Source organism: Chironomus tepperi, unplaced genomic scaffold, assembly GCF_022539635.2.
Source record: "Chironomus tepperi strain 1889 unplaced genomic scaffold, CSIRO-AGI_Ctep_v1 contig_335, whole genome shotgun sequence".
NCBI lineage: Eukaryota > Metazoa > Arthropoda > Insecta > Diptera > Chironomidae > Chironomus > Chironomus tepperi.
In genome coordinates, this window is record NW_027226457.1 from 927,741 (window position 1) to 953,092 (window position 25,352).

The 25,352-nt window shown below is 31.5% G+C and overlaps 10 protein-coding genes across 10 annotated transcripts; 8 read left to right on the plus strand and 2 right to left on the minus strand.

Moving 5' to 3' along the window:
- Window positions 1-503: 503 nt before the first annotated feature.
- Window positions 504-2,185, plus strand: LOC139093345 (alpha-tocopherol transfer protein-like). The gene is made up of 5 exons (XM_070644042.1): window positions 504-679; window positions 732-1,002; window positions 1,062-1,193; window positions 1,255-1,320; window positions 1,381-2,185. Exons 1-5 carry the CDS (start codon window positions 530-532, stop codon window positions 1,656-1,658), a joined length of 897 nt encoding a protein of 298 aa, XP_070500143.1. The 5' UTR covers window positions 504-529; the 3' UTR covers window positions 1,659-2,185.
- Window positions 2,111-3,519, plus strand: LOC139093346 (alpha-tocopherol transfer protein-like). Its single transcript, XM_070644043.1, has 3 exons — window positions 2,111-2,324; window positions 2,387-2,855; window positions 2,979-3,519. Exons 1-3 carry the CDS (start codon window positions 2,184-2,186, stop codon window positions 3,245-3,247), a joined length of 879 nt encoding a protein of 292 aa, XP_070500144.1. The 5' UTR covers window positions 2,111-2,183; the 3' UTR covers window positions 3,248-3,519.
- A 276-nt stretch (window positions 3,520-3,795) lies between these two features.
- On the plus strand, window positions 3,796-5,429 carry LOC139093472 (alpha-tocopherol transfer protein-like). The gene is made up of 3 exons (XM_070644205.1): window positions 3,796-3,967; window positions 4,027-4,297; window positions 4,886-5,429. Exons 1-3 carry the CDS (start codon window positions 3,815-3,817, stop codon window positions 5,362-5,364), a joined length of 903 nt encoding a protein of 300 aa, XP_070500306.1. The 5' UTR covers window positions 3,796-3,814; the 3' UTR covers window positions 5,365-5,429.
- Window positions 5,430-6,493: 1,064 nt separating this feature from the next.
- Window positions 6,494-11,303, plus strand: LOC139093477 (alpha-tocopherol transfer protein-like). Its single transcript, XM_070644209.1, has 4 exons — window positions 6,494-6,638; window positions 9,935-10,127; window positions 10,245-10,751; window positions 10,900-11,303. Exons 2-4 carry the CDS (start codon window positions 9,996-9,998, stop codon window positions 11,167-11,169), a joined length of 909 nt encoding a protein of 302 aa, XP_070500310.1. The 5' UTR covers window positions 6,494-6,638; window positions 9,935-9,995; the 3' UTR covers window positions 11,170-11,303.
- Window positions 11,304-11,390: 87 nt separating this feature from the next.
- Window positions 11,391-12,486, plus strand: Vps37B (vacuolar protein sorting 37B). The gene is made up of 3 exons (XM_070644106.1): window positions 11,391-11,579; window positions 11,643-11,814; window positions 11,918-12,486. Exons 1-3 carry the CDS (start codon window positions 11,466-11,468, stop codon window positions 12,250-12,252), a joined length of 621 nt encoding a protein of 206 aa, XP_070500207.1. The 5' UTR covers window positions 11,391-11,465; the 3' UTR covers window positions 12,253-12,486.
- LOC139093398 (dnaJ homolog subfamily B member 9-like) lies at window positions 12,471-13,486 on the minus strand. Its single transcript, XM_070644107.1, has one exon. The coding sequence runs from the start codon at window positions 13,330-13,332 to the stop codon at window positions 12,667-12,669; it is 666 nt and encodes a 221-aa protein (XP_070500208.1). The 5' UTR covers window positions 13,333-13,486; the 3' UTR covers window positions 12,471-12,666.
- Window positions 13,487-13,496: 10 nt separating this feature from the next.
- On the minus strand, window positions 13,497-14,566 carry LOC139093396 (18S rRNA (guanine-N(7))-methyltransferase). Its single transcript, XM_070644105.1, has 3 exons — window positions 14,462-14,566; window positions 14,371-14,408; window positions 13,497-14,310 (listed from the first exon to the last, which is right to left on the minus strand). Exons 1-3 carry the CDS (start codon window positions 14,498-14,500, stop codon window positions 13,560-13,562), a joined length of 828 nt encoding a protein of 275 aa, XP_070500206.1. The 5' UTR covers window positions 14,501-14,566; the 3' UTR covers window positions 13,497-13,559.
- Window positions 14,567-14,654: 88 nt separating this feature from the next.
- Ythdf (YTH domain-containing family protein) lies at window positions 14,655-22,012 on the plus strand. Its single transcript, XM_070643877.1, has 6 exons — window positions 14,655-14,847; window positions 14,947-14,974; window positions 17,146-18,229; window positions 18,698-19,386; window positions 20,320-20,492; window positions 20,633-22,012. Exons 1-6 carry the CDS (start codon window positions 14,836-14,838, stop codon window positions 20,687-20,689), a joined length of 2,043 nt encoding a protein of 680 aa, XP_070499978.1. The 5' UTR covers window positions 14,655-14,835; the 3' UTR covers window positions 20,690-22,012.
- A 336-nt stretch (window positions 22,013-22,348) lies between these two features.
- Window positions 22,349-22,925, plus strand: ND-B8 (NADH dehydrogenase (ubiquinone) B8 subunit). Its single transcript, XM_070644148.1, has 3 exons — window positions 22,349-22,534; window positions 22,605-22,711; window positions 22,776-22,925. Exons 1-3 carry the CDS (start codon window positions 22,437-22,439, stop codon window positions 22,853-22,855), a joined length of 285 nt encoding a protein of 94 aa, XP_070500249.1. The 5' UTR covers window positions 22,349-22,436; the 3' UTR covers window positions 22,856-22,925.
- A 123-nt stretch (window positions 22,926-23,048) lies between these two features.
- spartin lies at window positions 23,049-25,109 on the plus strand. The gene is made up of 2 exons (XM_070644147.1): window positions 23,049-23,346; window positions 23,408-25,109. Exons 1-2 carry the CDS (start codon window positions 23,227-23,229, stop codon window positions 25,001-25,003), a joined length of 1,716 nt encoding a protein of 571 aa, XP_070500248.1. The 5' UTR covers window positions 23,049-23,226; the 3' UTR covers window positions 25,004-25,109.
- The last annotated feature ends 243 nt before the right edge of the window (window positions 25,110-25,352 follow it).

Genomic DNA, 25,352 nt, shown 5'->3' on the forward strand with positions numbered 1-25,352 from the left:
ATGAGAAATTTCAAGAACAAAGCATCTAACTCTCCATGAAATGACGACTAACTCAAGGAAAATCTGAATGAAGTTCATCGTACCGACCAGACACAATAAACGATTCAAGACTATCGTTGATTGATTAAATTATCAAACTAGTTTGTTATGACATTGTGAATTGATTTGGGTCATTCACTTATTACGTTCATATCTAAGTTAAAACATTGCCATATGTTGTGAGATGATACATACAGAGTACAAGATTGCTACCTCGACGTCACACAACAAGTGAACGATCCCAGCACAAATTTTCGATTTTGCATTTTAACTTTCAAAATCACCTTTAACATTTCAAGAAATCCTCGATTCTCTTGCATTAATGTCCCAAGATGAGGAAGCAACAAAAAAATATTTGCATTAAAAACAAGAATTCAAATTGATACATCATGTTTATCAAGAGGACCAGCTTTTCAATAATGATTACGAAATTGTATTTTCAGTTTATATTGGATTCTCTTTGCGAAAAGATTGTAGTCTGTTCTTAAAAATGTTTAGTGATTTCAAGAAAATCCTAGATTCAGGATACAGTTATAAGAAGTCCCTTGCAAGGGAACATGTGAAACAAGAAAGTGTCGATTTATTAAGAGAAAAAATTAAAAATTCGAAAATTGTGCCAAAATCACTTACTGATAAGCAAGTAAGGATATTAAAGATGAATTATTCAAAATGTATAACTAAACGTTTTCCAGCTCCTCCGATTCTTAACAACATATAAGCATGATATCAATCAAGTGGTTGTTTTAATAGAAAATTACTACAATTGCAAAGCATCAGTTCCAGAATTATTTCAGAATCGTGACATTTGGTCAGAAGAAATTCAAAGTGCTTTGAAAAATCAATACTATATTTTTCTTCCTATTACTTCCGACAATAAAATGCTGATTTTTCATAGTGTCAAAAATTCTAATCCAAGCACTTACGATTATGATATTGCCACCAAAGTGTACATGATGTTGTTTGGTCAGTTTGATTGAGTTTCATATTGATAAGCATTAGTCATAATGTTTTGAACTTTTTAGAAGCCTACAATTACTACTATGGACCATTTACAGAAGCAATAGTCTTATTCGATTTGAAAGCATCTGGTATAAGGTTTTTGTTCAAACCTAGTGTGGCATCAATGAGAAATGTAGCGAAATTTGTTGAGGAAGGTATGAATGATAAGAATATACAAATGAAGCATTTGATTGTATTTGCATCTATTTTTTTTAGCAATTCCAGTCCACGTACAAAAAGGAATAATTTTCAACACAATGAAAGCTTTTGACTTGATTATCTGTAAGTTCTTTAATAAATCATTTTAAGAATGATCCTTACATCCTTAAATTTTACTCACAGCAATTTGCAAGCAATTTGTCAAAACAGAAATGGCGGAAAAATTTATATTCTTAAATTCCGACACCGACTATGATAAATTTCATCAAACACAGATTCCAAAAAGTCATTTGCCAAAAGAGTTTGGTGGAACTTTGGGAACACTTGATGAGCTTCAAGAAAAAAGTGTCAAACAATTTATGAACTTGAGGAATTACTTTGTTTTAGAAGAGAAGCAGGCAAACTTTGAATTTGATGATTATATTGAGAAACATCCAAATGAAGTTCGTCATTTTGACTAAAAACGGACGTGTCATTAAGATCGTTCATTCAACTGTTGTATTATCAAAATAAATCTAAAAAATATTAGTTTGTGATAAAATATTAAACTTTGAATAAAATAGTCAGCTAGCTCATCTAAATCATCTTCAAGGTTTTCAACAAATTCAAACAGATCCAAAATTCATCATTTTTGTAGAAAATTAGTCAGAACAGGAAGTTTATAATTTACAATATTTAAAATAATAAGAATATAGGGATGCGCAATATGAAGATCATCAAAAATAACAACCTACCTCAATAATTGTTATTTACAAAACATCCAATGACTAGAATGAATCAAATATTTAAGAATTCTGTTCGATGATCCTAAACGTTTATTATCTTGTCCAATGAGAAAGCGAGACTTCGTCATGGGTCAGTGTCATAAAAAGTTTGGACTTAAGAATATTGTAGACAAAAACTTGTTTTTCAGCCGAAAATATTTCGCAAAGTAGAATTTCCCATCAGTTCCCAATCAGTCTTACTTTACAAATTGAACAGACGTCATGTCTACAGATGACAATGTTCTTTTATATAGTTATAAAGAATTCTTAAAGTCTTCAGGATTTTCCCAAGAAATTGTTGATGCAGTAAGGGATGAAGTAGCTAAGCATGATATAATTCCAAAGTACATAACAAATGGGCAGGTAAGTTATTAATTTAGAAGCTTCTAGAACTCAATTTTTTACCGAAAATTCAAATTTTTCAGATTCTTTCATATCTCATACATAGCAAAGGCAATGTTGTGGACTGTGCACACAGAATTCAAACATACTATAAGCAGAAGAATGAATTTAAAGAAATCTTAAGAAATCGAGATCCAGAATCTAAAGAAATCACCAACTGCTTCAACAATATGTGGTTTGCAACATTTCCAGTGACTCCATGTAACTGTAACATTCTCTACATGTCATTACAAAATTTTGATCCCAAAAATTATTCATTTGAATCATCAATTAAGACATTTATTATGGTTGCAGAAGCTTACTTGTATCGTAATGGTCCACGGACAGATACAATTTTAGTTTTTGACATGATGGGTGCAAAGTTCAGGCACAGTCTTAAAGCAAGCATGTCTTCTCGAAAGAAGGTTGTCAATTTTCTAGAAAATGCGACACCCCTGTACATTAAGTCTGTTCATTTCTTTAATACTGCACCATTTATGGCGTATATTCATGGTAAGTTTGAAGTTGATTAGAGTTAAAGATGGATAGAACCTTAATTGAGTTCCATAAGTTGACAAATTTGGAAGCATTTGATCAGAATGTGGTTCAATTAAATAAATACTTGTCATTTTTCAGCACTTCTCAAACCATTCTCAACAACAGGCCTGTTGCATCGCGTTTACCTTCACAATTCCAACATCAATTGGAATGAGTTTTACGACAAACATATTCCAAAGTCGCATATGCCAAAAGATTACGGCGGTGACCTTCCATCAATAAAGGAATTGCATGAAAATGAGAGGAAAATTTTGATTAATTTAAAAGAATATTTCAAACTGGAGGAGCAGCAAGCTAGTCACGAACTTGATCATATTGCTGAAGAATCCAAGACTGTTCATCTATGATTTTAAACAAGTTTTTACATCAACACGTGCAAATCTTAATATGGAAATTGGTGTAAAGATTACGAAGCTTGTAACTTGAAGATCCAGTTTTTTTTTGGTAATTTTGTTGTAACTTTTTGACATTAAGGCAAGATAAATAAAAACATTTCAAAGCTATGATCAAATCACAAATGATCGAACAAAAGACTTGTTAAATATTTAGCACCTTTAGCTCATTTTTATGACCCACAGAGCATCAATGACGTCTTATTGCCATTGCTTTACAAAATTTTCTGCGTCTTGATTTGCATAAGTGAGTCAGCAACTTTCGTTATATCATTTAGCCGACTTTACGCTTTGTTGACATTTCTTTTGCCGAAATATAAAACAATACAGAAATAAAACAGTTACACAGTCAAAACTTTATGTATCTTACATACTTGTTTGTCTTCTTTCATTTTTGTAAGCTTTTTTTATTATATCACGCATTAAATGATTCCAGTTTTCAGTCTCAGACGCTTTTTATTTGACAACCTTTGCAGTTACAGTTTATCTCTTGCGCGGTGCGGTAACAATAATTTATCTGGAATGTTGAAGAAATTCAATAAAGTTTTGGACGAGTTGTGTTATGATTATGATGAAATTTTGGAAAGACAAAAGATAAAGCAAGAATGGGTGGATCAGCTAAGGGAGATGTCAAAAATTTCTAAATTTGTTCCTAAAATTATCGATGATAAACAGGTTTGTGGTGCCCTTTGTTATTAATTTTCTTCATAACCAATTCTTTTCCTTAAAATCAGCTCGCTATTTTTGTAAATGGATGTAATGGCAACACAGAAAGATCATCAAAATGGATACACATGAATTACAAATTGCGATCAACATCGCCGGAATTTTTCGCAAATCGACGTTTTGATGCACCTGATGTGGTGGATGCATTTGAGAATCAATGCTTTGCTGTCTTTCCTAGTACACCTAACAATCACTTTGTATTTTATCATTGCCTTTTAAATTATCGTCCAAGAAAATTCAATTTTGATAATGCTGTAAAGGTTTTCATGATGATGGGAGGTAAGTTGAGTGTCACATGTAATTTATTGTTATGTGGTCAGTTTTATAATCAGTGCACAGTTCGGTCATACAAAAAGTGGGTGTCTGTACCTAGATATTATAGAGCCGACCAAAATCTAGTCCCAAACTAGCGTGACTCTGGCTCAAGGATAGATTCGATGAAACTCAGTCTCAGTTTATAGACAAGCCGGTTTGGGACAATGAGAAGTATAGACAAACCTGTAATGATCAATTTTGAAAAAATGCGATAAATCATAGATATTGACAATAAGTTATCTATAATATTTCTCGTAGTTCCTTTATTTTACAACATAGAAAGACGTCTTAGCCTTTGAAGGCTCACAACTTTCTCTAAAAAGCACAATTATTGCTCAAAACGAATTCGGAAACAATTTATTATGCACCAACATATTATGTAACAGTGACCGCATTCATCTCAAATTTGAAATCAGGTTTTAAAAAACTCGAAAGTTCATTAATGACATATTCAAAGCAAAATGGGAAATGCAAAAATTTAAATATTTAAATTTTGTTGGAGGAGTACTCAAGCATGCCAAATATTGAAACTATTTCTATTTAATTTTGCAGAAGCAATGATAGCAAAGGAAGGACCCAGAGATGGAGCAATTTTCTTATATGACCTAAATGGATCCAGTTTTAGTCATGTATTTCGACCATCCATTCATTCCATCAAAAAAGGAATTGATTATCTTCAGTCAGCAAATCCAATACATATTAAATCTATTCACATCCTCAACTCATTTTGGATTATGGAACTGATATTCGCAATAATCAAGCCCTTTGTAAGAAAAGAGTTCTACGACATCATTCATTTACATCCACCAGGTGCAAGTCTTGACAAGATCTTTGAAACAGATGTTCCAAAATCACACATGCCATGTGACTTGGGAGGCGACCTTCCACCAAAAATCGAATATCATTACAAAACTAAGAAGCTGATTGAAAACTTTACAGAATATTTTGAGATTGACGATGAAAATACAGTTTTAAAACTCGACCAGTTTGTGGATTCAGAAGATTACAAATATCGTGACAAGTATTCATAAAAGCATGTAGTTATGAAATGTGTTAAATAAAAGTAATCAATTTGTTGTTTTAAACTACCTTGAAATCCATTTATGATTGTTACATTAAAACAGTTTATAAGCAGTGTAAGCTGCGGCGCAGTAAGAAGAGGTCAACTGGATATTCAATATTGTCGCTGCAGTAAATTATAGAAGAGCAAGGATCGTTTTAAGCCGGCCAATAGGCATCTTATATTGAATAAAAAGTCCTTGTTCCACTCTTTATTGTAATTTAATGAATTTAGATGCAATAAATTACATCCTAATTACTTCACGATCAGCTGTATTATGTCTATGTTTCTATGATTTGAGGTAGGTCATTGACTCAAAATTCACAAAAAATCTACTTCGAAACATTTATGCTGTTCATACAAAACATTTGCGTGGTTTTAATTGACCACAGCTGATATACTCTTTGGTAATAACTATGAATGAATGTAAATTAACGTTTACTATTTACTTCCGACCGGCTCAGACCTTAAAGAACTTTTTCCCAGCACATGTAGGAATAACAATCGATCAATATGAAATTATTAATGCACATGCATTAACAGTTTTAATTTAACCACCACGAGACACATATCATTATTAAATTACATTGAGTTTAAGACTAAAATGCATTTTATAAGCCAACCCGATTTAAACTTGACCGTAGTCAATGCAATCATAAAATGAATATTAGCGTTAGTGTGAAAACAAGTAAATGGGTTGCTAATAGCTGTGCTAATTGAATCAAGCGCATTTAATGACATGTTATTTATTTATACAATAAGCATCATTCCAGTTATGTCATCATATCCAAGAGAGCAAGATTTAGAATTTTTTCCAAATTTGAAGGGAGGGGGGATGGGATGACCCCTAAACCACCTCTACCTGAAATACATCCTTGTTATAGACAAATAATAGCAGAATCTTACATCTACTCCTTTAACATTTCCATCAAACAAGTCTGACTTAACGACAAACTCAACACCAACATTATATCAAATTGTAGTAAAGCATACGTACGATCGTAAGTACATACATATTCTATTTGTACTAAGTAAGAGACGATATCGTTGACTCGAGTGTGAAATGAGAAGCGAAACAAAAAATAATAAAAATTTATTATTGGCTTCAAGTCTCATTCAGTTGTTTCGAAACACTCACGGCATAAAGATCGGATTTAATTAATAGCAACTAAAGCAACAATAAGAGTGAATAGAGAAGAATTCTAAGTGCAAATTATAAATAGGATTCGGAAAAAGAAGAAAAATGTAAATATTCAATGTGCAGGCACAAATGTTTTTTGAAAATTTAGTTCAAATTAAAAATGAGTTATTCTAATGTGGCATTAAGATCACCTGAATTGACAAAATATGTTGAGATACCTGTATTAAATATTTCAAAAACTGTGACGTCAGACATCCAAAAAATAAAATTTTAACATTTTAACATTTTAAAGTTTTAACATTTTAACATTTTGAAGTTTTAACATTTTAACATTTTATTCGGCAAAAATGAATAATTCATGAATTGAAAAGAATTAAATCTTCTAAGTATGTGGCATTAAGAGGACAAGGCATGTTGTTCTAAATACTTGTCGACTAAAGTCCATCAACGTCGCCTTGTAATATAAAAGTTGAATAAATTTCCAATTTTAATAGTTCGAACTTATTGCATTACAAAGAGGACCCCTTGGGGTCAGCAAATTTTATGGAATTACTAATTATTTTGCAACGCATGTCAATTTTTCACTTGTCTCTACAATCAAACAATTTGTGCCAATTAGGCATTAATTACAACAAAAAAACAAAGAATCACGCCAGGTAGAATGTTCGCGCTATTGTGAGACCAAGAATAGTTTTAAAGTTCTTAAGGTATGAGCAATAATTAAGAACAACAATATTTGTGGACGTGATTGTTAAGGAGGACCAATTTGTTTAACTATGTAAATTATTTGCTGATGTCAAACAGTGCTTAAAGCTCATTATTATTTTATTCTGATATGCAAATTTTTTGCCCCGAAGGCAGCAATGAGTGATCGGCTTCCAATAAAAGTCAACAATGGAATTTACGTGTGATATTATGGGAATTTTCCAAAAGTTTTACAATTATTGGTGCAATCAGATGTATCATATTGTTAATTGGTGTTAATCACGATCAAATGGTTTTTTAGTTTGCTACAGCTAATTAGAGTACTGAGTATAGGGAATGAGTGCCGCAATTGCAATTTATTCGTATCATATCTTAGATGATGACTAGACATGGCAGTGTCACATGAAACAAAGTATTATTAAATTGAAAATATCTAAAATCTGAAAGGATTACTGGCCGATTTGAAATATAATTTTGTGACGAATGAAGCTTAATTCTAGTTTAATTGCTTAATTAAAGATCTTTAGTCATATAGGAACAAATGTAAATTCCATCGATTGAAATTCCAAGAACATTTCAAGCATTTTTCCAATTCTAGACTCAAATATTACATTAAGTAGGTGCTAAAAATTCATTTTCATTACATATTTGCTGTTAAGCTGAATTTGCGCAACAGTTCTATATGTAAACGATAAACAAATACGGACTTTATTGGGTCATTGCAAACATATCATGCAATACCATTTGCCTTATGTTTCCACAACGATCGCTTTATGCATTTATAAATTTTATATTTATTTTTTAAACTTGCTTACTTGCTGATTTTTCGTTTCATCGAAGCACATTCATCCGTTCTATAGACTAAGCATTTAAAATGAGATAAATAATGCAAGATGAGTAAAGGAGGACAATCATGATCGTGTACTCAGCTTGCATGACTTGATCACAGCTGTTTATATTAATAGAAACTGCAAGTTATTTCTTCTTTATTATTAAATAGTCTGGAATAAATTCATTGACTTTTGTGAATAATGTACTTATGATGCACAATACCTTTAAAATCTCAAGAGATTATTTCTGACGTCAAAAACAAAATTTACTGTGAATAATCATATGATGAATGAAGGCACTTAAATCTTTAAGTAAATATTTCTCAAAAGTGTTAGGAACTAGCCAAAGCTATCGAGAACTGTCAATCATTGATTATGAAAATGTTCGGCAAAAGACTCATTTCTTCGGCACTTTATGGTAAATTTTTATTACACAGATGATGTTACTTCCTCTTTGTCCAAAAAATGTGAGATACATGAAAATGGCTATGGTAAATAACGAAATTATAAATGCGTACTTCGAGAAATTTACTTTCTACTTTTTGTGATTTATGTCATCTTTGCAAACAAAAAGGTTTGGTTCCTTTTGGTTTGGATTTTGCATAAAAGTAAGAGTTGCTGAAGACGTTAGCAAGAGAAATTAAAATTTATGTTTGCTGATGTCATTTTAATTAATGATGGAGTTTAAGAGCGTTGTTGAGTCTATAAACTTAGTTGACTAATATAAATAAATTGACAAAACATCGAACTTAATAAAATAGTTTGGAACTTAGAATTAAATCAGTAATAATCTTCTATACATTGTAATGTAAAACGCATATTGATCATTAAAATTAATCGAATAATAACAACAGCTTTGCACACATTTTATATTATCGGAATTTGATCAGGCAGATTAGATCTTATTTCCTTACTGTCACATTCTTTCAAGTCATAATTCATGGAATAATTAAAATTTTAATAAAATTGTGATTGAAGTTAGAAAATTTGCATATTCTGCAAAAAAAAAGTAAAGGTCGACAAGATTCCGATATATCTAAAACATTAAGTTACGTAACTAATATGGAAATAAATCCGCTATTACAAGCAAATGTACTTTTGCTTTCCGTTGAAGCATTTAACAAATGTAAACATTGAAAAGAAGAAAAATGAAACAAGAAATCGGAATCAAGTTCAATGTCACACTGACTCTTTTTCTTCTCGTCCATTCTTCGCTATGCATATTTTTTCTTTGCATTGCGGCTGTTATGGACATACTCGCAGACAAAACGGATATGTTATACGAAATGTGGCTTAATTTACAACAAAAGGATAATTTTAAATGTTAACAAAAAGTAAATGGACCCGAGTAGTACAAAGCGACGAACAGGATTTATCGTAGTAAACACGGTTCCGTTAGGGTTACTTCGTTGATATGATTCTGCCCTATCGGACACGTTGTGTTATTCAGGAAAATATACAATTATATCATTATTTACTTTACATCTTGTGGAATAAGACTAAAGTATTAAATATCTGAATCTCGGTACTAAGGAACCTTCAAGTCCACCTCTTGTGGTATTTTATGAAACAAAATGTTTCCAGCCCCAAAATATGATTCAGAAAAAATCTGCAAAAATCCGTCTGACTCAATAAATCCTATTAACAATATCTTTCGAGTCAACAATCACACTCGCTTGACTTTCTTTCTTCGCACAGTGTGTAGACATCAAGACAACTTTTCTTGTGCTTTCATAAATTTATAATAATCGAGAGATCCTCACTCTCGAAGGTCAAAATAAACAATTTCGACATATGAAATTAACTTACCGCGTATCTTTGAATACTAATTAATTATTTTCATTTTCGTCATTATTTCATTCCAGTTAAGCGACAACACAGTAGCAACGTGAATTGAAGCACAAACTATAGAAATAAATTAAAAATATGAATATTGATTTAGAATACGACTATCCTGAAGCATTAAAGAGGCAGGGGCATACACAAACAGATGTTGATGCTATAAGAAATCTTGTCAGTGAATATCCACATGTACCGAAGTGTATAACTGACAAACAGGTAATTATGTACAAGATGAATTGGATATTCGGACAAAGGTTCAAAGGTTTCTATCCAAAATATGCTTAAACAGCTTAGAATTTGTAGTTTCAATTAATTACTGATCAATTTTGCTAGCTCTTATTGTTTCTAGACTCATGTGGAGGGGTGGAAGAAGGTGCCAAAGTATGCAAGCTTTACTATACCTTGAAACAGAAAAATGTTGAGCACTTCAAACTTCGAGATCCATCTCATCCGAAAATTCAGCAGTGCTTAGCAAATCAAGATTACTTTTATCTTCCAAACACTCCTACGGGCGATGTCGTTGTATTTCATCGACTATCAAGTTCGCGTGCTTCTGACTACGTTTTCGATGAGGCAATAAAAACATTCTTTATGACAATTGACTCAGCCCTTCAGAAGAATGGTCCACATGATGGTGCAATATTTCTGTTTGATATGAAAGGTGTCGGTTTGATGCACTTGACGAGAGTAAATGTCTCGTCCATACGAAAATTCTTCCAATATTTACAAGAAGGCATTCCTGGCAAACTTCGTGCAATTCATGTTTTCAATGTTGTCTACTTTTTCGATAAGATTTTAACACTGATAAAGCCTTTCATGAAAGCTGAAATATTGAAGAATGTAAGTTGATTATTATCATTAAGTTGTAACTCCAATTAGAGGCTATTCGTTAGTGAGCATCATCATTATTGTGCAAAACTAATTATATGCCTCTTATCATATTGACGATTAAACAATCTTATATGTAAAACATGTAATTTCCTTCCAGCTGCATTTACATTCCTCTGGCATTGATTTGGAAAAATTCTACAAAGAACATGTCCCAAAGTCATCACTTCCAAGTGATTTCGGCGGAGATAATCCATCCATAAAGGAGTTACATGAGAAACATTGTAAAGAATTCATGAGACTTAGACCATACTTTTTGGCTGAGGAGAAGCAAGCTAACTTACTGCTCGATAACTGTGATAAAACGTCTTTAGATAAGGAGCTACTCATTGAGAATGAAAGGAACCTTAAGAATATTTCCATTGATTAGATTTAAGTTATTGCACATGAGACTTATGTTCATTTTTACACGCTTTTAATTTTGGTTTATTTGTAACTAATGGGAGTTATTGTAATTTATGGGATTAAATTATTTCAGAAATAAAAAGCAAATAAAACCGTTAATCACGTGTCTTAATTTGAATTTCAAATTATTTTGAATTCGCCTTAGTTTCCGCCCCTGGTTAGAGCAAATTGAATGATTCATGAGAATTTCAGCACGGAAGTTTACAATTAAATTTCAAGTGAAAATAAAAATTTACAAAAAGTTTAATTTAACTAGGAAAAATGTATCAACAGTTTTTAAATCATGGAAGCGCGCAATTATCATACATGAGTTCAGATGAATTGCGTGAAATATTCGGAGATGATGATAAATTGGACGAAAGAATTGATCAAATTGTAAGAAAAAGTTTCCTTTGTTGAATTTTTCATGTAAATTATTTTAATTTATTTATTTTCTAGCTAAAACCATTAGAAAATGAAAAGGATGTGATTATTACAGAAAATCGGACATTAGCCGAAAGTAATCTACAGAAAGAGCCAAATTTAATAGAATTAAGATCTAAGATAAACGATTTATCAGAGGAATTTAGAAATTTAAGTGAAAATGTCCAAACGAAGTTAATTCAGTTAAGTGAGTCATCATAAATCATTCTTAACAAACTGATTTTTATCATATATTAAGCGCATTCTTCTCAAAATCGCTTGCTTACTATAAATAATCTCTTTATTTCTAGAATCTAAATCAAATACTTCAGATCCCGAAAGTGTATTGGCAAGATTGCAAGCCTGCTCAGCAGAGTCAGAAGAGAAAAGTGATGAAATCGCCGATGAATTTTTCGACAGTAAACTAACAATTGACGAGTTTCTCGATCAATTTAAAGTGACACGAACACAGATGCATTTAAGAAAATTGAAGGCAGAGAAAATGCAAGAGCTATTAAGACGCGGTTCTCATCATAATCCACCAAACAGCAATTTCCCACCACCTAATACTGGATTTTATGGCGCTGCTCCATATCCAACAAGTATGCCAGCGTTTCCTATGCCCGTAATGAGGCCTTCATATTAGAATTTGTGCGTTTATTAATAGAAATTGGAAAGAGAGAACATTATGAATGTTTATGTTGCCAGATTAAAGAAGAGTTTACATGCATATGATAATTATATTACTATTTTATCCGCTGGGATTTTTCTAATCGTTAAGAAACTTTGTATTTCCATTTCTTCAGTTTTTTTGCTATAATTTTTAAGTCGAATGATTTTAACAAAATAAAGAAAATTATATGATTGAGAGAAAAATAAATTATACTTTGTTTTTGTATTTACATAATTGGAATATTAAGCAAGTCGTCATGAAGTGATCGTGAAACGAATTTTCAAAATTTTGAATTTTAGCAGCGAATTGTGTCAATCATAAAATTTAAACTTCAAAAAAACCGTTGCGATTCATTTATTTCATGGTCACTCCAAAACGAGACATTCATCAATTATCACTAGATTTCTTTGATTTAACTAAGGCTGGATCTACAACATCCAAGTGAGTGTGACTGACATATTCAGCTATAACTACGAAACACACAATAACAGCTAAAAGTCCAAAAAGTGCGTTTCTACTTCCAGTTTTCTCTGAATGACGTGAATCTCTTCCATATTTGAAATCCTGCCTTCTTTTTGTCTCCTGTTGTTTTTTGAATGTAGCTCCATAATGTGATTGTGTCCATTCATCAAAATCGTAAACCTTTGATCTTCCTGCATGCTGCTGTCTCAGTCTAGATTTGTAAAATTTAGTCGTAGGATCATCATCGTGATCAGACTCATCATATGGTTGAGTTCTTTCAGATGCTCTCGAGTGATGTGCATAATCCTTGCCTGCTGTATGTATTATGCCTTTGTCATATAACTTCTTTAATCTATAATTTCCTAAAACTTCATATGCCTCAGTAATTGCTCTAAAGTTGTCACCGGATGATTTATCTTTTGCTGTATCTGGATGATAAGCTTTTGATAGTTTATAGTAAGCTGCTTTGATGTCTGCTTGAGTAGCATTCGGTGTGATTCCTAAGACGTCATACAAATTCTTTGACTTAGTAACGAAATTCCTTGAAATTAAGTTTGTCAGAATTTTCGATTCGCTTGTCAGTCTATACATGGTAATTAAAGATGATAATTATAATACACAACACTCTCGTTAGCACTTGTTAGCTATTTAACATCATTAGTTAATTAAAATGAGTAGAAATTATAGAATTTCATTAAAATATTCACTGTGAAAATATAAACAAGAAGTTATACAATTTCGGCAAATTCGGCGAATTCAAATTTCAAAAATATTTCATAACTGATTTTTATTAAATTTCTTAATTTCAATACATTTTATTAGAATCTTCCACTGCGTTTTCTTCCAGTGTACTTTGAATCAGCTCTTGTGTCATTTCCTTGTTGACGTCTTCTTTCCTTTTTGTGCATAATCCAATCCTTTGATCTTTTAGGATTTTTACCACGAATATTCTTTGTTAATTCACGTTTTCTCGAATATGGAATCTGTTCGCTACTTTCCTCAGTTCCTAAGCCAGGCGGTAGCTGTTGAACACCTCCAGTCATTAATACTAAATAGTATTTCTTTGATTTTGATGAATTTGGATAGTCAACAACTACACCACCATGAAAACCGCTCCTCAGTGCCTGACTTGTAATCATATCAATTTGTTCTGCATTTTCTGGGTAGAATTGGAAAACAGCTCGAGCATTTCGTGTCAAACAGGCATATAGTGTAGTAAAAAACTGATAAAGTCGCTTTTGTGGGACATGATGTGTTTTATCTGCATTGCAAAGCCATTGAAGTGCAGAAATTGATAGTGCACCATCAAAAGAACCAGCTTTAAAAGGCATTCCTTCACCCATATCTCCTAATATCAAATCTCCTTCAACTTCACGATCAACAGCTACATCTAACATTGCCTGTGATATATCAATTCCTATCCAATAATGCCCATTTTCTTCTAAAACAGATCCACTAAGCCCACTTCCACAGCCAACATCAAGAATCAATTGAGGCTCGTCTTCCGGAAGAAGTAGTAATTCATAAGCTCTTTCAGACATCTCCTCTTGGATCTCAATAATTCGTGTGCTAGAATTAAAATGGAAAATCATTAAATTAATTATTTTTGATGGAATTTGTACAACTTACTTCTGTGAATATTTTTTCGCCTCATCATCGTTGTAAAACTGAAAGGAATTGAATTAATTGATGTTAACATATTGAATTTGAGTATTCTTACAATTTCTGGCGGTGCCAAATGTTCAGGTCTCTTCGCCATTCTCCAGTTCAATTAATTTTTTTGTCAACACACGAGTTTTTGTTTACGAGCGAATTAATTTAAAATTTGAGGCAAATTCCTGGGCAAATTCGAAAACAAAATCTACGGCCATTTGAATTTTAAATTTTTGTGCAGCATATTCTGAAAACAACTACAAGTTTTCATCAATTGTTTGTGGAAAAGGTTTTAGTGGCAGAAAAAAAGTGAAAAACTAAGTTAAATAGACTATATTTGAGTGAGAAAAGACTATAAACACTTAAAAAAGACTATAAAGAAAGCAGTGAATTTGAAATTCAGAAGAAAAAGCTAAAAAAATTGATTATTGAAGTGCATTAATGTTTGCTGAGGTTCTTTTTCTATTTCCGCTATAATTAATACAATTTTCAAGAGAAAAGAAAGAAAATTATCCAATATTCTAATTGTTATTGTGTTTTATTCCCTTCCAGCGAATGAATAATAAAGGAAATCATCAAGGTAGGCAATGATTCAGATTTTCAAACAAATTTGAGAAAAAATTCCAAGAAAATGCAGAATTTCGTATTAATGAAAGAAAGGAACTAGACATTATACTTTTCTATCATATTCGCACCTTTCGTGACTCACTTTCGCTTCTTATTGAAGCTTTTTCTTTCTGTATTAGTTCCGCTGGATGTTTGCATTTTTTTTAATTCCAATATGACGAAATTAGTCATGGATGATGAGTTCGTCCATTTGTAATGATAATTTTCATTCATAAATCGCATTTTAGGAAGTTCTGAAGGCAATGACCTTAAAATAGTCTATAAAAAGTTAGAATTTAATTGATCCAGTGAACAATGAATGAGAGTAATAAAGAACGCAGACGTATTTGATGCGGTGCGACTATAAAGAAAGAAAGCGAAAGAAAAGAATGAACGAGAAAGAAGAATGATGATAACATAGTGAGACTTGAGTCAGAAAACACGGAACAACAGAAAGAAAAATTCATACAAATACATATAGCAGCGATTTTACAGTTACCTCACAAAAAATATAATATATTATTTTTCTGATCTTATTCTCGTCTATTTTTCGCTGCTGCTGCTTCTAATTGCTATAACAATGCGAAAAAGAAGCATTCAATTATAAAGAAAATATGACTTATCATTTGTTTGATGAGAAAAAGTTAGCTGTAAATCGATTCTTCTAGTTCCAGCGGAACCAAAAAATCAACAACGTAACTCGTTTAGAATTAGCAACTGTGCCTTATCTCATATTCCCAAATGGCATGGCTTTTTCCATTCTTCTTGTTTTCACATTTTTTAATTCCTAAATACATTTTTTTAACGCGACAATAAAGTGACCTCATTCACTTTTTTTCATACTTATAACAATAATTATTGTATTCTACACACTCCATTATTTGTCTATGAATCAAATCATTGCAATCAAATTACTAACTACTCATATTACACAAATAGGAGATGGATAAATGACTTGAGCGCATTTCTCTTGTCTTATGAGCTTAATTGACTTATAAACAGTATAAAATTGGGTGTTAAACATGCAATCAATGTCATTTACTTGATCTTGTCAAAAGGAAAATGACCGTAATTAAATGCCACTAATATCAACTTGTCCGCTCTTGAACGAAATCTGTAGGTCAGTGACATGAAAATGAATATTCAATCCTGTGCTGTTCATTTTCTGTTTGTTTGAATTTTCTTTGGGAAAAGTGCCAAAATATCCAGAACTGAACTAATTTTTTTAATAGACATTTGAAAGATAGCTGCTATTTTCATGATTTTTCGGCACTTTTAAGAGCTGCAAACAAATTTAAATTAACTGTCATATTGGGTATTTTTAAAAACATTTGTACGGTTTTGTTTGTGGTGAATTTTCAAAAATTTGTATGGTTCTGAAATTCAAATTTAAAACGGCTGTTAAATTTGCAGAAAAATTTCATAAAAATAAATGGCATTGTGACAGGTTTCTTTAATCCAATTAAACGAACATCTGTCAAAGTGAACAAGATTCCATATCGGAAAAGAATGCGCTCGAGGCAAAAAAACTTCATTCTCTAAGTAATTTGTATGTAAAATGAAATAAAGAGTTATTGGTATCCATAAATCAAACAGCAGAGTGATATGTGTATTAATGATATTTCATTCAACAAGTTCCAATAATGACTTTCTTTAGCAACTTTAAGGGAATTTTTCGATTAGCCTTGACGCTCTTTATTCTGTGTTTAATAAATGACGATAATGATTTCACTACGTGTAGGGAACATTGAACTTTAGTCATTTCATCTTCATTTTTCCGTACTTGTGCCTTATATCTATCTCTATTTTTTTGTGCTATTTAGATTAAGGGATAAAAATAATTTCTCAAATAAAAATTGCTAAATTAAAATTGAATTTTAAAGTTCATTAAAAATTTAAAATGTTAAACCTTACAAATGCAATTTTTAGAAAATTGAAAGGTTTTCAGTATTAAAAAAATTAAAATTGAATTCGCTTCTGTCGAAAATAATAAGAGTCTAAATTCGGGTCAATCACTCAGCATGAGTTTATTCGTTCCTGTTGACTGATAATGGAATCGATTTTCTTTGGCTCCGCATAATGTCTGTTTCTTTGTATAATTAACTAATCTATCTCGCTGTTCTGTTTTGTTTTTTCATATTTTAGGATACAATAATGATAATTCATGGGGTGGACAAAATGTGAGAAAGTCTTATGATTATTATAATCAAAACAGCAATCGAGGTGATTATCAACAACATGATGGCGGTAATAAAATTGAGCAACGAATGCAAAACTTGCGTTTCGATAATAGCAATGGATCGTCTGGTAACCAAAAGGGTAACAATGCTGAACAACATAAAGAACCGAAGAAAATGACTTGGGCAACAATTGCAAGTCAACCAGCTAAGCCTCAGATAAATGCAAGCACAACTATTAAGAAGAAGGGTCCTGGAATTAATAAGAATTATACAGATAACAAGGCTCCGCCTCCGCCTATGATTCCTGGTAAACATAGTATGGAATTAAATGATGGTTGGGAAACACCGAAGAATAATCCTTTAGTTCCTCCTTCTCCACCAATTATTACGGCACCACCAGTTGATTTGTCACTTGACAAGCAAAATTCGAATTTTGACGGTGAACCAAATTGGCCGACACCAGGACAAGCTGAATCGCAAGTAAAAGATCAACAAAATCAACAAGGAAATCAACAGCAACAACAAAATTCTCAAAATTCTAATAATAATAATCATAATTCACAAGCTCAGTCACAGTTACAACATAATAACAGCAACAATCATAAATATGATAAATATGATAAGTACGATAAATACGATAAGTACGATAAATATGATAAGTATGAGAATAACAATCAGCGTGGCTATCAGATGAATAATAATCAAAATAGCAACTACCACGGACGTCAATATAATCAGAATTCTGGCCCAAATCATAACAACTACAATTCAAACTATAATGATTACCAGAAACCTTATCATCAGCATCCTCATCAAATGCCAACAGCACCACCACAAAAATACGATCAAGCACCAATAACTCGTTCTATGCAAGCACCAGCACCTCAGCATCAGCAACCACCACAAACTTTGTCGTCTTCTTCGTCAGCAAATGACTTTAACAAAGCTTCTTCAGTTGAAAAGATTGATGAAAACGTTTTAGATCAATTACGTGTCAAGAATCAATATAATCCTTCTGAATTGGACTTATCCTTGGTTGATAATGCACGGTGAGTTATGCTCAATTCATAATTTAAGTTCTAACGAAGTTTTAAAATTTGAATTTACACAAGAAAGAAACTCTTGTAACGGTTTTTCAAAATTCAAATTTAGCCGGGACACATTTTAACGAAGAAAATTTTCAAAAATAATTTCTAACGGATTTTAAAAATCAAGTATCTTCTTGAATGCTCTAGAAGAATATATGTAGCATCTGTGTACTTAACATTCCGCAATACAGTTAGTAAGAATATAAATTTCCTTCCTCTCAAATCAAATCATTCTTAATTGAAATTCAAAGTCTTTGAATAAATCTGTTATTCAATCAATTCATTAATTATATATTCGATGATACCTAGATAGAAATGAAAACAAGTTACACGTCAGAAAAGAAGAAGAGGAAAGATTTATATAGTGTGCCAAAATGCACGTATCACGTCATAATCCCAAAGTAAACAAATTTAATTGTCTATTTACAGATTCTTTGTAATCAAATCATATTCAGAGGATGATATTCATCGCAGCATTAAATATGAAATTTGGTGTTCAACAGAGCATGGAAACAAACGTTTAGATCAAGCATTCCGTGAACGTGAAAAGGAAAATGGTGTTATTTATTTGTTCTTTTCAGTCAACAGTTCAGGTCATTTCTGTGGTGTTGCACAGATGATGACACCAGTCGATTACAATTCCAATTCAAGCGTTTGGTCACAAGACAAATGGAAGGGATCTTTCCGTGTTAAATGGGTCTATGTTAAGGACGTTCCAAATACACAATTGCGTCATATTCGTTTAGAAAATAACGAGAATAAGCCTGTTACTAATTCACGTGACACACAAGAAGTTCCAAACTCACATGGAATATCTATTTTGAAGATTATACACAGTTATAAGCATACGACATCAATCTTCGACGACTTTACACATTACGAAAAGCGTCAAGAAGAAGAAGATACTCGTAAGAATGAAAATGATGGTGGCTATCAGAAGCCTATGACATTGCCAGCAAGTCACCATTCAACACATAATCGCGAGAATAATCAGCGTCAACAACAACAACAACAACAATATGATAATGGTCGATCATTTGATCGCGACTATAATAACGGCGGAGGTTTTGATCGAGGAAATTTCAATAACGGAAACAGTTTCAATAAATACAATTCCGGTGAGTTTTCTTATACATTTTATTAAAATGTCGATTGCTATTTTACCTATGGTAAGTCGACAAACACTTTCTAAATTATATTTTTGTGCATATGTGTAGAATGTTTACAACGCTTAATGCTGAATAGTACTTTGGTGTTGAATTTTCAGTTTCTGCTTATGCATCAATATGGATTGAGTAAAAATTTCGCGTCGAAATCATTTTTCACGAATTTTACGATCAAAATACGAAAAACATACAAATTCGATTGAAAACATTTATATTGTTCCGTCATTTAATTCTGAATTTATACTGTTTTGATATCAAAATTCACAAAGCAAGTCAACAAAGAAAGAAAATGTCAAGGAGTCCTCAATAACTCCTGACACAAATTGCATGCTTGACATAATTTCTATCCTTTTATTTGATTCAATGCTTATCTCGAAACAATTCACGTGCAATACGTAAATCCATTTTTCCTACGCTAAAAAACTTTAAGAACTTCAGTCGAATTCGTGTAGGATTGAAACTATTCCACGATTCTCGTGTTTCGGCATATGATTGTGTGATGCACGCGAATTTTATGAAGCAAAGAAATTGTCATTAAGTTAAGCACGAGATATGATTATGATTCCTAGTTTTTAATTATGAATAGAGTCATGAAATGTAGTTTCAACATAATTAGGATTATTTTGTCAAATCGGATGTATAACTGATTGTTTATTGATGAGCTAAGCTTCTTTGAACTTAACATCACCAATAAATTGAACTAATACAATAATTGTAATCTCATAATGAATTTATGACTCATTTTCTGTCTGGAAATATGTATTTCTGATCGAAATTCCTTCGTAATCTATTTATGAACGAAATAAGCAGCTTTAACCCAGTTTTTATTTCTGAAACAAAAATAATCGAATATTCTTGTTTATAATTTTAATTCACGTTTTCTAGGCTACAATAACGATTTTAAACCATTCAATAACGGACGTGGTAGCTATCATAATAAGAGAAATGATTTTCGTAATGATAGAAATGATCGCAATGGCGGTGACCAACCTGGAATTTATCGATCAAAAGATTATCAACAAAATGATGACTTCGGAAATCGTGGCGGATATCGCTCGGTAAGTAACGGTTAAAATATATTTGAAAAAATAACGGTTAAAAAATATTTGAAATTTTTTGCTCAATTTTTGAATATTTTTCGACCGTTAATTTTTCAAATTATTATAGAAAGATAATTTTAATGAATTATGTATTTTAGGATCGTGGTGGATCTCGTGGACGCGGCGGTTTTCGTTCAATGAATCATAATAACTAAATGTGTTGAAAATAAACTGAAAGAAAAAATAAGTTGCATAGAAAAAATAATAAACTAAGCACTTAATTGAGAAACATGAACCTTTGCATGAAAAAATAAGTAAATTTTACATTACAATTAAATAAAAATATAAACATTTAACGCTAGTTTGAAGTGGCCCAAACATTTTTCGATGAACATATTACAACAAAAAAGTTTAAAAAAATACAAAAAAAAAGTTTAAAATAAGTTTTAAGTGGAACAGAGAGAAACAAAATAAAAAACGGTGGAACTTTTTTTGCACTCCTATAAACTTTAATTCAAAAAAAAAAAACAAAAAAAAACTTTCAAAAAAATCCAAAAAAAAAGAATAATTAATTTTTCTAAACACTAATGATGAACATTTAAACATGGAACATTTGATATATTTGATGTTTATAGTCTAAAGAAAAAAATAAATAAATGAGAAACTTAACTTTAAGTGCAGTGTTTTTTCCCGAAACATGAAATTAAATGCTGATTGATAAGTGAAGTTAATTAACATAAAACGCAGAACATTTAAGAGAAATGGAACTTTTTAAAGTATAATAATATTAAAATTTAATGGAAACAAAAGAGTTAAGTGTCAAAAACTGTGCTTCATACATTCATCAATTAATTAATCTATTTGAGAAATTTTGCTCGCGTGTGTGACTGAAGAATCCTCAAGAGAAGAAGAATCGACAAATGAAAATTGCGTGGAAAATTAAAATAAAAGAAAATTTGTGTTTTAGTGAATAAAAAGTGATTTTTACTTTGTTGAGGACATTCATCCACTATTGCATCATTTAGACACTAGACACGACGACTAATTCCTAGATTTTTTTTCTCATATTTTACTTATTTTATAGCAGGACATAAAATAATTCAAGGCTTTGTCAACACTAATTGCAATCTGCCCATGAAAATTGGAAAAAATTAACATTTTTTTTAGCTCTTAAATTAACTTTAAAGCTGCTTCCTTCAACTTCTCTTTTTTTTGTCATTTTAAATGCAAAATTCACGATTTTATCATTTTTTGAGAAATTAATTCACATTTTGAGGAAGTAGACAACATATTATCATTTATAATATTTTTCTTTTGTAACTTTAAGCAATTAATGTAACTAGTTAGAATCATAGAATGTGTGAGTAATGTAATAACATAATTTAAACAAGGTATAAACTTTGTAACTAGACTTTTGTTCTTTTCTAAAACAACCGATAAATACACACATATATACACACTGAAATCTGAATTAAATTACATTAAAGAGATGATAAAGATAATGATAATAAAAGTATATCTAATTTCATGGAAAAGTAGATCCACTTTGCTGTTTTTATTGATTTTATTTCAGGAATATTGAACTTTCAGGGTTGTTTTTAGGTATTTACCTCAGTTTTAACGTATTTTTCTAATTTGAATTTTTTAACGGAATTCAGAATTTTGAATTTTTCTGAATTCGCCCTTTGAAATTTCAGTTTGAATTTTGAATATTCGTTAAATTTTTAAATTTTAGACAAGTGTTATTGTCTTGTTCCGAACTAGTTAGAAGTATGTGTAAGTCAAAGGATCTGCTAAATACTAAAAACAACGACATAATAAAATTTAGCATTCACTCCACAAAACAATCCATAATACACACCGAATAAGCTGTGGTGAATTTTTCTTCTCAAACTCAACACAAATTCACCACAGTTGAAGCGAAAATATTTTCCGGAAGAAAATAAGAAAAACATCGGAAAAATGCGTTTGTCGCTCATTAGAAATCTGAAATTTGGTCCACAAGTCAAGGAACTTCGCCTCCATTTATGTCAGACAAGTCCAGAATCACAGGGAGCTCGGTAAATATCAATTTTGTGTCTTATTATGCAACAACATTTTTGTTTACTTCTTAAATGTTTTAAATTTTAGTGAATTTGTACAAAAACACTATGTGAATATCAAAAAAGATAATCCAAAATTGCCGATCCTTGTCAGAGAATGTAGTGGCGTACAGCCAAGATTATGGACAAGATTTGGTAAGTCATAAAAACTTCAATTAATAAATATTTTCTGGATCTCATGGATGTTTATGAATTTCAGAGCTTGGCAAGGAGAAAAGCGTTCCTTTGACTAATGTTTCAGCCGATGCGATCCTTAAGATGGTTGAGAACATCAAATAAGATTGTCATTTAGTGTTATTATATTCAAAATCAGTGAAAATAAATTAATTACAAAGAAAACGTAAAAAAATGTTGTCATTAGCCTACTTGTCTGTCTGACACAGATTTTTCATTTAACGGTCAAAATATTTTTGAATTGTTACTAAAAAATATTTTTTTGTTGTTGAGTTGCTTCATAAGTTTTAATTATTTTAATCGACAATAACAGCTTGTTATAAGCTGCAAACTTTAGTTCTGATGATTAAGTAGTCGAATTTACACGTTGGAAATAAAGTATTTGTGAAATCTACTTGTAAAAGTATTAAAAATCAATAATTTAAAATTGTTGCGAAATAGTTGAATAAAAACAATTTTAAATTTATGCTAGCAACATGAGCTCATCAGATATAGAAGAATTCAATGCCAATTTCAATAATTTTAAGAAAATTTACGAAGAATGCTTAAATTTATTGTCAAATGGCATTGAACAAGAGACAGTCGATGAAGAGTCGGTAAGTAATTTGATATTTGCTTAGTAATGAGTAATTTGAAACGAACTAACAATTTACGTAGGCACTGAAGACATACAAAACAACAATAGAGCTGATTGATAAGGCAATGAATTTACCAATTTCCTTTCCAAATACTCAAGACTCTGATGAAATCAATGACAAGATAAAGGATCTGAAGAAAATAATCTACAACTTCAAAATGCAAAGGTCAGAGATTCTTCTACGCATAGGAACCATTTATCGTCGTAAAGAAGATGAAGATAATGAGAATTTTATGAGGAAAAGAAAACTAGAAGACACAACAGCCACTGAGTCGCCAAAAAGTCGTGCTAGAACATACAATGAACTTGAGAGTGTTTTGAAGAACATTGGGAAAGTCCAACAAAGTGCTGAAACCCCTGACAATATATTGGAGATTTTATTTTGCTGTGATGGAGTCCACTTGTATTATATTGAGGCCAATGGAGAAGTCGTTAGCTCACTTGAGGACTTTGTCCTTAGAATCATAAGACTTGGGTCTGATTTTCAGAAGAATCTCGACGAAACTATATTTTTGCAGCTCATTAAAAAGTCAGAAACATCGATTGAAATTGGACAGGAAGTTGCTGAGAATGGAGAATGTTCTACATCTAAAGGAGATGAAAAGGATGCTCAAGAACAGCAACAAGATCCATCGTTTGTTTATCCATTGATTCCAGGAGTTTCTCCATTATTTCGTACAAAATTTAAAGCATTTGTCTTGCCAGATTTACAAAGTAATGATGGGTCTGCCATTGGAATGATAATTTCTGAGGAATATGATGATATTGTATTAGATATTTTGGTGACTATTTTACAAGGTGTTGTTAAAGAAGATGGAGAAATTGAATTTGGTGATTTTACAAAAATCGGGGAACCGTCCAAAATTATAAGATCGACAGGTGACAAGTTGTCAGAAAATATTGTTTCTGGTGCTTTCTGGATCTCAAAAGGATTGGTTAAAAGTGCACAAAAAACAGGCGAATTTATTGATTACTCAACTCCATACATTCTGTCAAAAATGCAAAAAGCAGAAGATCCAGAACCTGTTTCAGATAAAATCAACACTTCCGTTACTGTAGCTAAATCTGTAACTGGTTATGCAGCACAAGGAACGTCATTTTTAGCTGAAAAAGTTGGTGGAGCAATGACTAGCTTTGGTAAATTCTTGGCACCACATGTTCAACAACAAGGAGCTAAATTATTAAGCTATACAGTTGGAATGGAAACAGGACAAGCAGAAGTGACAATGACAGAAACATTGAAGATCGCAAGTGGAGCAGCAGAGGCTATTTCTACTATTTATGGTGGTTTGGAAACAAGTGCAGGCATTTTGGGACGAAACCTCGCAGATAATTCGGTTAAACTTGTAAAGCACAAGTACGGTGAATCTTATGGAGAAGTTTCAGAGAAGGGATTCGACACAGTTGGTAATTTATGGGCAGTTAACAAAAGCTTTAACATTCTAACACCAAAAGGCCTCGTAAAGTCAACAGCAAAGTCTGCAGGCAAAGGAATCCTCAATTCCGACGAATTTAAGCCAAAAATTTATGTTAACAAAGATTATTTTACTGGTGCACCGAGTCTATATCCAAACTTGGAAAATTTTGCCAGAGAATTAAGTAAGACTAATAATTAAAAGGTGATCTGAGACATTACATGACTATGATATTAGATAAGTTGGGGAAATTGCTTCTATCTCATATTTAACTTATATTTGAATAAATATTGGATGTGAAGATGAATGTGTATTTATTAGAAGATTATGACTCATATATGATCTTTTGAAATTCATCAAGCATGAAGTGGACTTATCATGTTCTATTTTTAAACATAATTATTCATTTTCAGTCTTTATTTTACAGCATTTGAAGATCAAGTCAGCAACTAATTGATTAAAATCCCACATAATGTTGGAAATCCTTCCTACATGATTGATATTTTAGCATATGTCCTTTGCTAAAACTGTGCTGTGCTAATTCTCCAAA

Bases quoted from the DNA above. Each gene is read 5' to 3' on its own strand.
- Vps37B (XM_070644106.1), top strand. From the start codon at position 11,466: ATGTATCAACAGTTTTTAAATCATGGAAGCGCGCAATTATCATACATG. The intron at 11,580-11,642 runs GTAAGAAAAAGT...TTTATTTTCTAG, and splicing joins ACGAAAGAATTGATCAAATT to CTAAAACCATTAGAAAATGA. The intron at 11,815-11,917 runs GTGAGTCATCAT...CTTTATTTCTAG, and splicing joins AACGAAGTTAATTCAGTTAA to AATCTAAATCAAATACTTCA.
- LOC139093472 (XM_070644205.1), top strand. From the start codon at position 3,815: ATGTTGAAGAAATTCAATAAAGTTTTGGACGAGTTGTGTTATGATTAT. The intron at 3,968-4,026 runs GTTTGTGGTGCC...CCTTAAAATCAG, and splicing joins AAATTATCGATGATAAACAG to CTCGCTATTTTTGTAAATGG. The intron at 4,298-4,885 runs GTAAGTTGAGTG...TTAATTTTGCAG, and splicing joins GGTTTTCATGATGATGGGAG to AAGCAATGATAGCAAAGGAA.
- LOC139093477 (XM_070644209.1), top strand. From the start codon at position 9,996: ATGAATATTGATTTAGAATACGACTATCCTGAAGCATTAAAGAGGCAG. The intron at 10,128-10,244 runs GTAATTATGTAC...CAATTTTGCTAG, and splicing joins AGTGTATAACTGACAAACAG to CTCTTATTGTTTCTAGACTC. The intron at 10,752-10,899 runs GTAAGTTGATTA...ATTTCCTTCCAG, and splicing joins AAGCTGAAATATTGAAGAAT to CTGCATTTACATTCCTCTGG.
- LOC139093345 (XM_070644042.1), top strand. From the start codon at position 530: ATGTTTAGTGATTTCAAGAAAATCCTAGATTCAGGATACAGTTATAAG. The intron at 1,194-1,254 runs GTATGAATGATA...TATTTTTTTTAG, and splicing joins AGCGAAATTTGTTGAGGAAG to CAATTCCAGTCCACGTACAA. The intron at 1,321-1,380 runs GTAAGTTCTTTA...TTTTACTCACAG, and splicing joins AGCTTTTGACTTGATTATCT to CAATTTGCAAGCAATTTGTC.
- ND-B8 (XM_070644148.1), top strand. From the start codon at position 22,437: ATGCGTTTGTCGCTCATTAGAAATCTGAAATTTGGTCCACAAGTCAAG. The intron at 22,535-22,604 runs GTAAATATCAAT...TTTAAATTTTAG, and splicing joins CCAGAATCACAGGGAGCTCG to TGAATTTGTACAAAAACACT. The intron at 22,712-22,775 runs GTAAGTCATAAA...TATGAATTTCAG, and splicing joins AAGATTATGGACAAGATTTG to AGCTTGGCAAGGAGAAAAGC.
- spartin (XM_070644147.1), top strand. From the start codon at position 23,227: ATGAGCTCATCAGATATAGAAGAATTCAATGCCAATTTCAATAATTTT. The intron at 23,347-23,407 runs GTAAGTAATTTG...CAATTTACGTAG, and splicing joins AGACAGTCGATGAAGAGTCG to GCACTGAAGACATACAAAAC.
- LOC139093346 (XM_070644043.1), top strand. From the start codon at position 2,184: ATGTCTACAGATGACAATGTTCTTTTATATAGTTATAAAGAATTCTTA. The intron at 2,325-2,386 runs GTAAGTTATTAA...CAAATTTTTCAG, and splicing joins AGTACATAACAAATGGGCAG to ATTCTTTCATATCTCATACA. The intron at 2,856-2,978 runs GTAAGTTTGAAG...GTCATTTTTCAG, and splicing joins ATTTATGGCGTATATTCATG to CACTTCTCAAACCATTCTCA.
- LOC139093396 (XM_070644105.1), bottom strand. From the start codon at position 14,500: ATGGCGAAGAGACCTGAACATTTGGCACCGCCAGAAATT. The intron at 14,409-14,461 runs GTAAGAATACTC...AATTCCTTTCAG, and splicing joins ATTTGGCACCGCCAGAAATT to TTTTACAACGATGATGAGGC. The intron at 14,311-14,370 runs GTAAGTTGTACA...TTTTAATTCTAG, and splicing joins GCGAAAAAATATTCACAGAA to CACACGAATTATTGAGATCC.
- LOC139093398 (XM_070644107.1), bottom strand. From the start codon at position 13,332: ATGTATAGACTGACAAGCGAATCGAAAATTCTGACAAACTTAATTTCA.
- Ythdf (XM_070643877.1), top strand. The intron at 14,975-17,145 runs GTAGGCAATGAT...TTCATATTTTAG, and splicing joins TAATAAAGGAAATCATCAAG to GATACAATAATGATAATTCA. The intron at 18,230-18,697 runs GTGAGTTATGCT...GTCTATTTACAG, and splicing joins TCCTTGGTTGATAATGCACG to ATTCTTTGTAATCAAATCAT.